Source organism: Harmonia axyridis, chromosome 1, assembly GCF_914767665.1.
Source record: "Harmonia axyridis chromosome 1, icHarAxyr1.1, whole genome shotgun sequence".
Classification (NCBI taxonomy): Eukaryota; Metazoa; Arthropoda; class Insecta; order Coleoptera; family Coccinellidae; genus Harmonia; species Harmonia axyridis.
In genome coordinates, this window is record NC_059501.1 from 22932035 (window position 1) to 22948273 (window position 16239).

General features: G+C 30.6%; 1 protein-coding gene across 6 annotated transcripts in view; it reads right to left on the reverse strand.

The window, feature by feature from the left end:
* The window catches only part of LOC123679821 (phospholipid phosphatase 1-like), a 41747-nt gene that overhangs the window by 15580 nt on the left and 9928 nt on the right, over nucleotides 1–16239 (reverse strand). Inside the window, exon 1 of one of the 6 annotated variants that reach the window (XM_045617390.1) lies at nucleotides 12460–12481. The exons of 1 other annotated variant lie outside the window; for it this stretch is intronic. Coding sequence is in view for 3 of the 5 variants with exons in the window: in XM_045617348.1 (XP_045473304.1) it covers nucleotides 1924–1986 (63 nt within the window). In the remaining 2 variants the exon portion in view is untranslated. Of the gene's footprint in view, nucleotides 1–1923; nucleotides 2198–6184; nucleotides 6318–9119; nucleotides 9263–9337; nucleotides 9577–12459; nucleotides 12482–16239 lie in introns of those variants that run through there. 4 more of the 6 variants (XM_045617357.1, XM_045617384.1, XM_045617371.1 and 1 more) reach the window with 4 other exon arrangements.

The window sequence follows — 16239 nt, forward strand, 5'->3', positions numbered from 1 at the left end:
ATGTACCTACTTATACCTAATTATCGTTCAAACCACTTATTTACAATGGCACATTTGGTTTAAAACAAACAACCAAAAATAATTTCCAAAATATTCTAAATACATCTTTCAATACCCATGTACCAGGTTTTTCACCATAATTTGACCCCCCTTTAACTTTGTTACTAAAAGAGGTATGTCATATATCGTTGTCAGCGAGGTAACTCAAAAAAGGGGATTTTGAATTATCGCAGCCTTCCATTTGAAAACTGATTACTAAGCTTGCTAGGTGGTTCTTAAAATTTGAAACTGTGTGGTACTCAGAATAAGAGAGATACGCCGAATATATGTTATATATTCGAAATCAGGGGAAAAGGAGCTAGTCAAATATGGAAAAATATACAGGGTGTTCCATTTGAAAAAATGAAGTTGCAATCAATATGTTGCCCACTCTGTATATATTTCGTTTTGTGAAATCATTTTAAAAAACACTAGTCCATTTGGTGAAACTTTTGTAGAATTTTTGTATACCTCTTTTAGTAACAAAGTTAAAAGGGGGGTCAAATTATGGTGAAAAACCCGGTACTTGGATGATTTTTCATATCCTGTCAATTTGTGATTTGGTATTAAGTCATGCTGATGCCTATATTACATATAATGGAAAGAAAAATCTCGTTCTAAGTTATATTTTCAAGTTTCAATTAGTTAATGACATGTTATACTCATTTAATGAAGAAAAAGTATAAATAGGTAAAATTTTTAGCTTTTTAAATTCTACAAGATGTTCGGCTGATCACTCCACAAATTAATCTAATTGGTTCCTTATGCAGTTTGAAAACTATATCCACGCATGGAGAGGATCCCCAAAATTCCAACGTATAGTTAATTCCAGATTAAAATGACTATAATAATACTACACACATATTTTATTTTCAGTTGTTGTTCTTAGTCTTGACAAGGCATAACATACAGATGACAATTATGTACATTGTTATGCAAGTTGTTGATATTACAATCAATAGTAAGACCAAAAATTTCGTGACATAAACTTGTTTTATGGAATGAAAATCAATTCCTGATAACAAGCTCTTATTACAATGTTCAAAAGTATTTTTCAATGAATTAAGATGAAAGGTCATTAAGACCTTTTTTGAATATTGATACTCTTGATATCGAGTAAAGATGAACACGCACCACAAACCTTATGTACGTGATATAGGTCGAAATGTCCATTCTTTTGGCTTTCTGATGTTTGGAAGACCATAAGAAGCCTAATAGATTATTCATTATAAGATTTCAGAGCAATTATTTTCGCTGCTGACGAAGCCTCTCTCTTGGCGAATCAATTGTCAATTAACATACAGTTTGGTGAAACTCACCTAATGAATGTATTCAATGAATCAATTTAAAAAAAAATATAATGAATAGTGGAAATTTATAGCATATTTCCTTTTAATAACGTCATTACGAAAAGGATAAATACATGACACCGAACCTATTGAGTGTTTTTATTAGTCTCGTTGGTTTTCTATAAATTTCTTAGCAATCTAGTATTCATTGAACATTAAAAGTTTATCAGATAAAAAAACCTGCTGATGTTTAATTTTCATGATGCAATGATTTATTTTCAATTTCAGTCAATTTTGAGTTGCATCAAGAATACAATGTTCATTGAGTTTATCGGTCAATAAAAATTTGCGAAACCTACAGTATGTGTTGTGAAATAAAATACAAATCCTACTCATTTGATTATGTTTCCAAGCTTCCATATAGTATAGGTTCATTCAGAAATATTTAACGGTTCAAGATTTATTATATTCTACCTAGAAGTTAAAGTAGATGATATTTTGAAAATAACACCAATCTTGTCTGGCTTTGACAGTTTGCACCAATTTAAAGAATATTAGGAAGTAACGTGTCAAATAACATAATTTCATTTCATACCACGGTCTTACTTTCCACAATCTGCACCTCCACACATTTCACAAGAGTCGCGCTTGTCGTCATCGCAAAAAAAAACGTAAAAGAATAACAAATCTGAAGAAACAAGTCAGAAAGGAACCACGAAACAGTCAACAACGATACATGGCGTTTCAGAGAGACCTCTTCGTAGGGTCAATCACGTCAAACAGTGGTAGGATGTTCTAAATTAAAAGTTAGATAGGGTTAATTAAGACCCATGTTTGTTTCACTGATACAAATGATGGTATGGCTTTGAACCTGAGTTAATTCCAGCGAAGCACGGCAGAGAGTTATTCTTTTGTTCTATCATAAATCCACTTTGTAATTCCTTAGCAAATGAAGTTTTTCAACTCAATTCAACCTTATTGAGTTATAAATCACTGCTAATGTCCAGCTTTGCATCTGTTTCAAGATAAGTGCGATATCTGAGTCGGTGTACCGTCAATGAATAGGATATGCTGTGTTTAATAAATAAAAGCAACTGAGATAGTTTTATTTAATTTTATGGGGTTTTCCAATAGGAATTATATGATTTGAATGGTTATAACGGCAACACTGTGTATTATTTTTTATATTTCTTATGTCATTTGTGCTAAGTAGGCTATGCCATCTAGTTATGGAAAGATACACGCTTCAACAACGTTTATAAATTGTTAATTTGGCTTTATCGAAATCAGTGCTCATTTAAAAATTTGTGGACGATTTTATTGAGTTATTCGACTCACAATTCATCATATTATAGATAATTTGAAAAGGAAATGTAGTGATTATTTAGCTGAAAATTATTTAAATTTTACTAGTATAGTTTCGGAGGGAAGTTTTGGAGTTCGAATGAACTGATTCTCTTCTTTGAAATTCTCCGAATGTGTTCTTGAAAACATTGAATGATGTCAATGGGATCAAATTTGATCATTTCCTCAACGAGATACCTTTTTATACTTTTAAGGGGTTTTCTAAAACTTTCTGATAGAACAATTATAATCCTAGCTCGAGACTCTATAATTCTTGGGAGTATCTAGTGAAAAACATTTTTTTTTATTCGACACTATTCATCAACATAGTCGCCTCCAAAAGTTATACTCGGAGTTATATATGTAGGTACTTCAATGCTCCTTTAACTTTGCGTTACCTTTTCTGTCAAAAGAATCTTCTTTGTCTTCATTAATGCCAAATTTCTTTCCCTGGAGAATTCTTTTAAGGTATAGAAAAGGTCCGAATTCAGATGAAAATTAAAATACCATAATATATATTTGATTAGATGGTGATATTTTTCATTGGGAAGTTTTAGCTCCAACAATTTTCCAGTAAAAACACTCTGGAAATTTCATTCGAAATTTGTAAAAAATACCACAAGATTTGAAACCCACAATTCATTCATTTATGAAATTCTAAACTAAATTGCTATTTTACTTGAAATATATTATTCTTATAGCATTATACTGGGTTTCCATAAAACTATTGTTATATGGCAGTGAGTTTTGAAATATTTTTGATTCAATGATCACGGGTTTGGAAACAGAGAGTGCACACAATATGCCTAAGAATTGATAGTAAGCAATTCATGATTGTCAATTTCGAAACTCATTCATATGAAATAGTTGCCAATAGTAGTGAAAAGCGATAACAAACTTTCCAAAGTCCACCTCGATGTTATAATCATTCATGAAAAACACGTGAAACGATTGTGAAAAATTTGTACTTTTTTTTTTGTTAGTCAATTAGAAAGGTTCAATATCGGACATAATGAACCACTTCTGGATTATTCCATGCTAGTTTGGGCACACAATTCGCTTTTATGGAAGTATTCAGTGATACAATAACTAGATCTACATAAGGGGTGTCAAGTGAAAATTATAATACATATTTAATTAGACGATGAGAATAATCAGTTATAATATCACAAGAGCATAGCAGTATTCGATTATAGACCGATTCACAAGACGTAGTTCGCGAATCATCACGAGAGCGCAGCTCGAGTGGTGTTTAATAACTAAAACCAAAGCTCTGCATTTTGATGACATTTCACTAAGCTTGACTGTTTCTTTTTTTTTGGCGAACGTCCAAGAATGTTACTATGGAAATTATCCCAATATGGCAGGGGGCGGCAAAACACCAAAACGATTATACCACGTCGTCAAGGGTATATCCACTTACCAATACTCCGTAACTATGGGAAATTTATGGATTCCATTGGTTCATCGAAACATGAGTCATATAATCGAAACAATATTTTTCTCCGGGAATTTTAAGCTCCAATAATTTTCCAATAAAAACACTCTGGAAAATGCGTTTGGAACTTTTAAAAAATACCACAAGTTTCGAACCCCACAACATATTCATTTTCATATAAATTACAAGTTCACATGAAATATTTTTGTTTTAAGATTATTTTCATAAGAAAAGAATTATATTAGTTCTTTCTAAAAATATTGTGATATGGCAGTGGCATTTGAAATATTTTCAATTTATTTATCGCGGGTTTGGAAACGGAAAGTTTACAAAATATGAATAAGAATTGATAGTAAGCAATTTATGATTGTCAATTTCGAAACTCAATCATATGAAATATGTAGTTGCCAATAGTAGTGAAAAACGATAAGAAACTTTTCAAAGTCCACCTCGATGTTATAATTATTAATGAAGCACGTGTAAAACGATAGTAAAGATTTAAAAAAGAGATAATGAAAAATTTGAAGGGTTTTTTTTGTCAGCTAATTCGAAAGATTCAATGTCAGACAAAATGAACCTCTTCTGGATTTTTCTATGCTAGTTTGGTTTGACAATTTCCCTCGTGGAAGGATTAACTGGTACAATATTTAATATTTAAATATGCAGGAAGGTTCAAAATTGTTCGCTAAAATTTCTGAAACGTTTAGTGCATCGAAATATAAGTGTGGTGGGTTTTTTTATGTTCTACAGCTCCTTTAATTCATACCAACGTTTCGTACAAATAATTTGAAACATATCAACAAGAAAAACTTTTTCATATCAAGATTAAAAATTTCGATTAATATAGGTACCTACATGAGATTCAAACTATGGTTTCGAAAATATGATTGAACCATTCAGCTTCCCTAATAAGTCCTATCAAATCAAAATTTTATTCAATTAGCAATTCATCATAAAAAAGAATGCCCCTGTGCTGAGTTCAAGTGAAGAATACCTTTGACGAAAATGCCAAAAACCAGTTTTGGAAGTTATCTGTTAAAATCTAACTAAGTTGTGACCCATGATTATATTTTTTTTTGTAGGAAAATACCCACGCACAGGTTTATCCTTTTTTGGGGATTCTATACCTATATTATCATTAGCTAAAAGACTATTGTATTGTATTTAAAATTGAAATGGTAAATAAATATTATTATTATTATTATTATTAATTTCAAAGCGTAGAAAATATATTCATCTGATACAGGATGATTCACTGCGATGGCCTATTAGACGCTTATGGAGAACTAATCATAATTTTGTGCTGAAAATCTGCACGTTGGGGTTTAAGGCAATGATCTTTTTCCCTAAAATATTTTCAGATCTCTACAATTTCCGTTTATACCTGAAACAGACTACTACTTCCTTATTTCAAATGGCACACCCAGTATATTATTGCATCATTAGGTAGATTTTTTTTATGACAATTTTAGCAATATGCATAACCTTGGGTATAAACTCAACGATTCATGAGTTAATAGGATTCTTATGAAAAAAATGGTGACGACGAGGATTCGCATTTTTTAAATATTCCTGCAGAAGAAAATTTTTTCGATAAAACCTTTTTTTCTCGATTCTGCAAATACGTACTATTATAAGACTGTTTGCGGTTGAGACCAAAAATGAACAAGGTGTTTATCAGAAGATCATAAAGTTGGACAACGTAAATTCATCAAAACTCGAGAATTTCCAATTAGAACTTATATTTTTTATTATTTCAGTCAATTCTATGTATAAAAAGAGGGGGGTTGGTTAAACATACGCTATACCTAAAATGAATACTTCAAAAGTTATCGAGGAAGAACTTTAAATGAGGAAAAACCGCAAATTCAACTGTGTGGAGTAGTCTTTGACTTCCGGAAAACACAGAATGTAACTTAAATGTTAATTATTCATGAAGTACACTTATTGGACAAACTGGTCTTAATACAAGAATTCTACATTCCTTACACTCTATACATATAAAACGCAACTTATAACTGAAATGAATTTTTCATTCAACTTTTTAAAACTCTTTCAAGTGCATCTCACTCACCCCATTCTGATCTAAGAGCACCACCACCGGCATCACAAACAACAATACAACTGCCCCAATCAAACAAAACCACTCGCATCTTAAACCGCAAAAGAAACTTCAAGACACCAACTCGAGAAAGTACTTGCTATCCATAGTGCACATAGGCGAATAGTGAAAGAAAATCAGTGGCGGCAACACACTCTAGATCTCGATTACTCACATGAAAATAATTTTATTGAACGCCCGCCGTCACTCAATGGAATGACTCACACGGTACGGTCGATTCACAAAAGGGTCCGCTCTTTTTTTGCACTTATCCGCTGAAATCGATAATGTTCCTTTCTTATACACGTTATTGAACTGGCACATGCGAAAAAAATATTACCTACAAATTACGACGCGTAATCCCTTATGTAGGGGATATCAAGAGCTAGCATTAGGGTGGTGTTCATTTGAATGTATACAGGTTGGGTAAGCTCCAACCCTTTTTCAAGTCCATAGTCTTAATATCGAAATAATAACCGGATACACCCATATGGAAACATGCTCAGAGTGTACGTTATAATATACAAGTTGTAGTTCATTTTCTTTTGAAACCTACATCCTATTTTTGCAACTATTTTTTGTTTTAATTGTAGCTTGATTCATCGGGAACATAACTGTACTAATGTCGTCCTCAGTTACTTTATTTTTTGTTATACAGGGTGATTTACTGCGATGACCTATTAGACGTTTGTGGAAAACTGAGCACAATTCTTTACTAGAAATTTGCATGTTGGGATTTGAGACAATGATCTTTCTCTCTAAAATATTTTCAGATCTCTTCAACTTCCGATTATACTGGAAACATACTATGACTTTCATATTTCAAATGGCACGCCCAGTATATTATTGCATCATTAAATAGCTTTTTTGATGACAATTTCAGCAATATGCCATACTTTGGGTAAAAACTCAATGGTTCATGAGTTAATGGGATTCTTATGAAAAAAATGGTGGCGACGGGAACTCACATTTTTCGGAATATTTCTGTAGAAATTTTTTTGTTAGAAAAAACCTTTCTCATTTTCGATTCTGCAAATACGTAGTATTATAAGACTGCTTGCAGTTTAGATCAGAAATGTACAGGGTGTTTATCAGAGGATCATGAAGTTGGACAACTCAAATTCATTAAAACTCAAGATTTTCAAATTGGAACCTATATTTTTCATTATTTCAGTCGATTCTACGTACAAAAATAGTGGGACTTACTTAAGCAAACTCTATGTTCCTAAAATGAATACTTCAAGAGTTATCGAGGAAGAACTTGAAATGAAGAAAAACCGCAATTTCTAACTGTTTGGAGTAGTCTGTGACCGGAAAACACACAAAGAAACTTAAATACGTTGTTTCAAAAACTAAATTTGATATTTCAAAAATTGTAATGAATTATTCATAATTGAAAATTGTATTTTTCAACAATCCCAACGAAAAATTAGTTATAATTCATGAAATGTAAAATTATCCGAACAGTAGACAGAGACTACTCTACACAGTTATAAATTGAGGTTTTTACTCAGTTGAAGTTCTTCCACGATAACTCTTGAAATATTCATTTTAGGTATAGGGTTTGCTTAAGTGAGTCCCGCTTTTTTTGTACGGATAATGAAAATGTTTACGATTAATGAGGTGTTGCCTCATTTTTTCTGAATATTCTTTAATTCTTTCTTCTTTAATGACAAGCATCAACTTGACTCTGTTGATACAATGTAATTTTACATCAGTATTATGAAAGTTTATTCTATTTATTGATATTATAAACCCCTGTCGATCAATATGATTATTCTGAAATAGGTTTTTAGTTGAGTGTTCATTGTTTTCGATAGAACTGATAGAAAAACTTTGTTCATCAGATGTTTAAAGTCGTACATTAGCTACTGCTAACAATTTCAATGAACAATTATACAATATTGATACAAAGTACAACCGCTCTTATAATGAACATTGTAATAATGAATAGTTCATCAATATGATGCACAACTTTTCATTGTACATATTAATTTTTTTGTTTATCGGTTGAAGAATGATAACTGAATCAGTCATCATAACTGAATCATCAATAGAATTAACTTTTTCATGGAATTTATGTATACTTTTGGATCAGAATATCAATAGAAATTAACTTCAAATGCGATTCAAAACATTCATTTATCGTTCAACAACGGTACCATATGAAGTGAGTACTGTAATTTCTCACAAAATTTAGATATCCCAATAAATAATAAAACAAAATGTTCAGAGAAAATGAGGTAATATCCAAATATTTTCGTCTGTCAACGAATCACTCCACAACGTGTTCTGAATAAAACCCTATTTTTCATTTTGGTCAGCCCTATATTTAACAAAAGGGAAGTAAATAAAGACAGCATCTGAAGTTTTGTCTCCGAGGAATCAAATTACAATTAAAAAAAATAATTGTTATGATTTGAAAAAGGGTTGCGGAGCCCTTTTCCCTAACTTTGCCTGTGTGTTCAATTATATTTGAATTTTTTTGAAACTATATGAGTTCAAATTTAACAAAATATCGTTTTATAAACTTCATTTTCAAGATTTTAGAAACAAATAAAAACAGTTGAACAATCATTATTGCCAAAAACCATTTTCCATGTAGAAAAACCCCGGCTTTCATCAAAACTACATCCATTCTCATAGGACCTATTCCATTAAATTTGGTACAAAGTCTGTTGTTATCTATGAAGCGTAAATTCAAATATTTAATGAAATAAATTCGAAATATACACCCATTAAGTTATTGACTATAATTTACACTTAACAGTATTAAAGATACCATGTATCATTCGAAACAAAACTACTATCATTATTCATTTATAAATTATTGAACGAAATAGAAAAATAATTTGATATCAACCTACATGTTTTCCGCAATTATTAAAAATCCATCACTCATACATACCAACGCAGTATACAAATTATCACTTGTAAAATATCACACAATTCCACATTAATATTTTATGATAATGCATAGACAATGTCCTTTACGGAAGAATAATGAGACTAATAATGCTAACAATGCTCTTAATATATCTATTAGAACGAGGCAAATTAGCAAATAAAAGTCATCAAAGACGTTAGTCGAAATTAAACATAAAATCAATATTGACATTTACTCACATATTCTGATTCCAAAATATTGCAAAGGTTAACATAGAAAGGCTTCGTTTCAATCATCATAAAACTGATAAGAAGCTGACACCAATTCAACTCAACAATTTTCAAACGTCTGCGATAATTAACACTAAGAAAAGCATTCGGCACAAAGAACTTCCGATTGCAACCACAAAAGTATGAGTAAATCGGATGTTACTTGCAACTGATATTATGGTGGTCTTTTCCAAATTAATAATGCGACAAAATGCTGGCGATTTCAAGTAATACTAGAGAATAGTGAGCTACCTCTGCACTATCGCCGATTGTTGATACACAGATCAAAATTTACAGGAGATAAGAAATTGTGTGTTGAAGTTATAGAAGGCGAAGTGATAGGCAGAGTGTGAAGAAAAATATGTCGTATTGAAGTACATAACTGATTTCTTTGTTCGGCCGAAAATAATATCGCATTAAAATATATAGTATACGGAGGGCTGAACAAAATAGAATTAAGGGCGGATTCATCATGACTCATTCGTTACTCTTTAAAACCACCCTTGCTCAAAATTAGAAAAAAACCGATTTCGTAACGAAATAATAGAGCGGTCTCATCAGAGAACAAGTGCTCAACAATGCATTTATATCTCTTATTTTTAAATAAAAAGAACTAAATTTCCCTACCACAGCGTTAAACCGTCTGGGATGTATTGACTTCCTCTTAATCATTTCATTTTCAATTGTTTAAGCTACAAAGCTTTAGCTCATGCTATGCCCTATATACGTATACAGGGTGTATATGAATAGTGGTGATTTCTTGTCAAATAATAGGATGAGTCTTTCATATAAACTTTTTTTTGATTTTTTGCTTAGTTACAGCCCCCTTAAGATGGCGACCGAAAAGTAGTTTTAAATTTTTTTCTTAAAAACCAACAAATTCACGAAAATAAAATTAACCTGACATATTATGTGAGCCACCCCTCAATCTTGTTTCGTAATAACTTTTTCTATATACATATTCATATTTAACAATAAGAAAATCAATTTTGAATAGACTGATCAATTCTTAACAAATTAGATCTCTGCTAAAATTCAAGGTTTTTTTGAGAAAAAAATCACCAATAGATAATACGCCTGAATTGTGGTGGCTGGAATTATTTTCGACCTTGAATTTATTCAATTGGCAGATGAAGAAATGATATTTTCATTGAGAACTGTTACAAATATAAAATAAATGTAAAAAAAACAATTATAAACTTTTCACAAATTAAAAACTACTTTTCGAGCGCCAGCTTTAGGATGCTGTAATTAAGCAGGGGGTCTCAAAAAAATGTTAATATAAAATTAATATACGTTTTGGCAAGGTATCGCCCCTAAATTTTTTCAGCAAAATCTGGTGAATAAAAATCATAGGTCTATTTCAGTCCACCATTGAGCGGATTTTGTCGCATTCTCACCTCAAACCTCAGAAAATTTCAAGTCATTTACCTTTCTGTCGAAAGTTTGAAAAATTATATGGATTGTATTGAAGTTAAACTCGAATTCTTCATCAACTCACCATAATTGTGGGCGACAGGTGTTTTCTCAATTTTTCTGCGATTTGATAAAATTATACATAGTCGTATTCGTATTCAGTTTTGAGAGACCAAGTAACACATTGTTCATCTTTGAATCTGTCTTAATAATTAACTATATTTTGTAATATGATCGTCAATAAAAAACAGACAAAGGATTCCAGTGACTCTATTAGTAAACATTTTTATTTATATTATCTCATAATATTTTCAAACCCGATTATTCACAAAGCGTTGACTGATATAAAAAGTTCATTGTTCTATATCATCACTTATAAATAAATGATCGATCATAAAGTGGATTATGGATATCAAATAATGGATTCAAGAAAATATAAAATTAAGGCATTCTTTCATTTTGTCATAAATCTTTCAGTACTTAAATTCGAATATTGGTTCATTATTTGCGATAATAAAGCCGCCAAATCATTCTTCAAAAATTTATAACACTATAATTTCCAAGAATATGAATTTATGTAAGGCAGAAAATTAATTACATATATGTAATTCGAAGAAAGTAGCAATAATTAAATTCAGTTCACAATTAGCGATTGGATGAAGTGATATTTTTTTTCATATGTCGATTGACTAACAGAGCAGCAACTTTTTCATGACGCCTGCTGCATAAAATTAGCAGTGCAGCTGAATCTTATCAAAATTTCGATTACTATTCAAAGTTTCAATTCATTGAATGATATGAGATGAACAGATAATATAGCTAATCACATCAAATTCGATTCTGAAATTATCAGACCTTTCAAAAAGAATAAAAGAATTCAAGAAAAGCACGGAAACAAAAACAAAATAAGTACTTATATAATTATTCCCTTGAAAAGTACATATATGTATAATCAACTGTCCCAAAATTATTTTTCTAAGTAACAGAAAATATGTACCTACAGGATTATAAGATAGGTCGAATACTCTCTAAAAGTTCTTGAAAAAAGCGAAGAAATATGCTCACCTATAAAATACGTAATGGGGACATTCTATTATTTCTCTTTCTATATGCACCGTCATATATTGCAGCAGATTATGAAAAACAGAATATTTCGGATTTTGCCAAAACCAAATCAGAACCACTTCCATTATAATAATAAAATGATAGAAATGTTACTGTGTTCAATTTTAGTTCATTTCTAGATTGGCCATACAGTTCAAACTATCATACAATCAAAGAGCTAATTGATAGATCAATGATATGAAACGCCCAACACATATCCCATTTATAACTTATATGAAAATAAACCAATCCATTCATGCCCTAAAAAAAAGTCTCTAGATCTTTTTTTTTTATAAATTCAGAGATGAATATGTCAAAATTCAAACAAAAATTTGAAACCATTTGCTACTCAAAATTCAGAAGTATACAGAAACGTCGACAAAATAATAATAAATACTTAGTAACAACAAAATATTAATTGTTGCATTCATTTCTTGATAACGAATAAAGATTATTGAGATAATAAGTGAAGTATTTCGAATTACACCTTATTTTCTTTCGACAATATCGCAATTGCCTATAACATAACAATAATCTGAGTATACTACAAATTAGCATCGGATTTTACTTACCAAGGAGCCGACATTATAAATAGTGGATGTTTCTAACGTTACTGAGAGTAAATATTGAATGTCCACTAATAAATACCTGCTATTCTAGTAGTTATATTTGACTATAACAAATTTGTGGCTAAAACATCTTATATTCACTTTATGGACGTTCATTGCAGTATTTTTCGTCCAAGGTTGATGTTTATAAAAATTAGGTAGTATAATTAAAAGCCCTGTTTCAACTAGTCGTTATTTAATAAGTAGTTTAAACCACAGCAGGTCAACGTAACGCTTCATAGAGAGAATTAGGATAATTAAGAGATCATATAATAGAGTTCCATTCGGTGTTTTTAATTACTGAATATTTTGTAAATGTACTAAACGTTCATGTATTTAATTGCAACATGTATTGTGCGAATAATTTGTGAAATTAATAATAACAAAAATTTATAGTTTCTGCTTTTTCTGGAATAAGATGGTTGTAACTTTTAAAGCCCACGAAAGGTTTCGCATCAGAATACCAGAAGTTAAAGGTGTTTATGCAAAATATAGTCCTTCAAAATTAAAACACCGACAAATTGAAAAATCACTGCAAATTTCACACAATGGGTCTTTATATTTTTTTTCAACGAAAATGCATTAGAAACATATAATAAATATATCAAAATTTCAATGATTATGTAACGGGGGTATTTGAACCCGAAATGAACAATGTAGTGTATCATCCTAGCAATAAATGTTTTGGTTACTCATTTTCAATGATACACCGCTGAAATTTGTTTGAAAACAGTTTTGAAATGTGAAAAATTCCAAATTCGAATAAAAAAAAATCTTATTGTCCACAGTATATACTCAAAGAGTATTCTTCAATATTCCAATGACACATAGTAATCATATTTTTAAGGTAAAAATTCAAGACCACAAAATTCAAAATCAATCATTTCTCGAAAACTTAATAACGCATTGTCATAAGATTAAGAATGTGATGATGAAACCAATATTTTTATATACATTATATCTATATTTTTACGACCAAGTCCTAGTTTCAGAGTCGATCTAAATGTCCGGTAGCTGGATGTTTGTCAAAAAATTTTCACATTCCTATATATAATTTTTTCCTTACGTGTATAGATATTTTTTGTTGAAAGAATAAATATGAGACCTTGAAAAATTTACAGCGTTTCAATTCAATTATTATATGTTGCCTCCGAAAAATTATTTTATTCAATTTGATCATACGATTAAATTTGTTGGTTTCATAATTCATGGATGGTGTATTCGAGTTAAGAATTATCATATAGCCTTTAGGAATAATTCACCAAATTTCATCCGATAATTTTTTCATTCGAAAATTAGATTCATACTGCAAAACTCAAGTTGAGCTTAAAATTGTTTTTCGAACAATAGTGATATTATGTTTATGATGAAGATCATTGTTTTCCATGAAACCTTTTCAACTAATAGTCCTGCTAGTAAATCTTTCGGATGGAACTAACAATCTTTTCCGAGAAATATGACGATCTCATTTCACCGAATATTTAAAACATAGGTATAAGCTGTGTATTCATGGTCTGATGACCGTTTAGTAAGAATTATATACCAGGACTATACAGGTAACTGGTTAAGTATCAGTCATCGCAATCATTTTCATAATTGAACCTTCCTAAGAATTTTTTCCTTGAAATGGATTGAGTCATGATTGATTTTTTATACTTCAGGCGAATACTTTTGAATGAGGAAGATATTCATCATTCCGATATATCTCACACCTGCGAAATAAAAGTAGATATGAATCACGGATAATACTCTGCAATGTAGATATTTATATGGATTTTGATTAAATTGGCGGAAATTCATTAAAAATGAAATAAAATCAACGTAATTTCTGAAACCTCCTATTGAAAAACTCTTCATTGAGTAGATTTATCATGTGAAATAATAAATTACAGAGTAGAGTAAAATAAAAATAACAAATAATATTTTAATGAAAAATCGAATTTAGTTTCTTGCGGAATTGCGGTTTTTTCCCATTTAAAGTTCTTCCTCGATAACTCTTGAAGTATTCATTTTAGGTATAGGCTTTGCTGATGTAACCTCCACTATTTTTGTAATTAGAATCGACTGAAATTATAAAAATTTAGGTTCTGATTTGAAAATCTTGAGTTTTGATGAATTTGAGTTGTCCAAGTTCATGATTTTCTTATAAACACCATCTACATTTCTTATGAAAACTGCAAATAGTGTTATAATATTACGTTTTTGCAGAATCGAAAATGAAAAAGTTTTCACGAAAAAAATTGTTTCTGCAGAAATATTCCTCGTCGTCGCCATTTTTTTAATAAAATCCCATGACTCATGAATCGTTGAATTTTCATCCAAAGTATGGTTTTCTGCTGAAATTGTCATTAAAAAAGCTTACTAATGATGCAATAGTATACTGAGTGTGCCATATGAAATGAGGAAGTAATCTGTTTCCGGTATAACAGTAGCAATCTGAAAATATTTTAGAAAGAAAGATCATTGTCTCAAACCTCGACATGAAAATTTTCAGCACAAAATTGTGATCATTTTTCCATAAACGTTTAATAAGCCATCGCGGTGAATCACCCTTTATAACCTTAATAGATTCGATAATAATACAAAGGAAATATAATATGGAACTTGTCGCTGTTAAAATCACCTGATTAGGTGCTTGTGAAACAAAGAAAAATTTTCCAGTGGTACCTAATAATTGTGTGTAGATACCTATACACTACGTCTGTATTCAACGACTAACGCAAAAGAAAACAGAAACCAACTTTTTTCACCGACAAATTTCAACAAAAACTGGTCACATATGTCAACACCAGGTAAGCTTCGCTTCTTCAGTTCGTTGTTTCAAGTGTTGTCTTTTCGGAACTTTGATTTATGGTCAGTTTGAAGAATAATAGAGATATCATCGAATATTTAGGTTTAGAAAAACTTCAGGTGGCCTCTGTATTTTCAACAGCACACCTGAAGATGCAATCTTAAAAAGATGTATTACGTGAATGGGCGGAGATTATTTTCTGTAGAAACGATGAACCCTTGGCTCTCTTTTGACTTCTTACAATAGAGATGATTACCTTTCTACCTACTGGTAGTTTTTGTTAAGAAATTGTAAAAGGTGTGAAGTCATTTTGACCTTATCTAAAATCATCTCATAGCAGAAAAGTAAAAAGGAAGTATTTCAGAGATTTGACGATTCTACAAATTCAATTGTTATTTCAGTTTGCAAAAAGCTGCACAGAAAAAAATATTGTTTGGTCTCTCATGGATTCAACCATGAGATCTATTATTGGTTTCTATGAGGTTTTCTGTAGATGAGGCCACATGTTTTGTGTCAGTTGAGAAACAGCAATCGCTTATATTCTTATAGCAATATTAAAAAATTATCAACTCCAAAACTAATGGTACTTGAACTTTTAGGTGAAGAACGATGTATGTGATAATGTTATAGAAAACTGGCTTCAGTTGGAATTGTATTGTGTTGTTTTAAAATCATCAGAAAAATATCAAAGCTTAAATAGTTAAATAGAGAAATACATATCGAAAGATCTTGAAAACGCTGTATTGGAGTATAGGATCGGCATTATATATATAGACATTAGTAAGCATGAAAGCGTTTTGATTGAACTATGTTTGATTTTTATATAGTGTGATTAAAATAAAGTTGGAATTAACGTTACAGTAAAAATTAATTTAAAGGAAAAAATAAACGAATCAAAAGCAATTTGGAAAAATATCTAAACAAACAACAACTAATCGGGAATTGGGTAATGA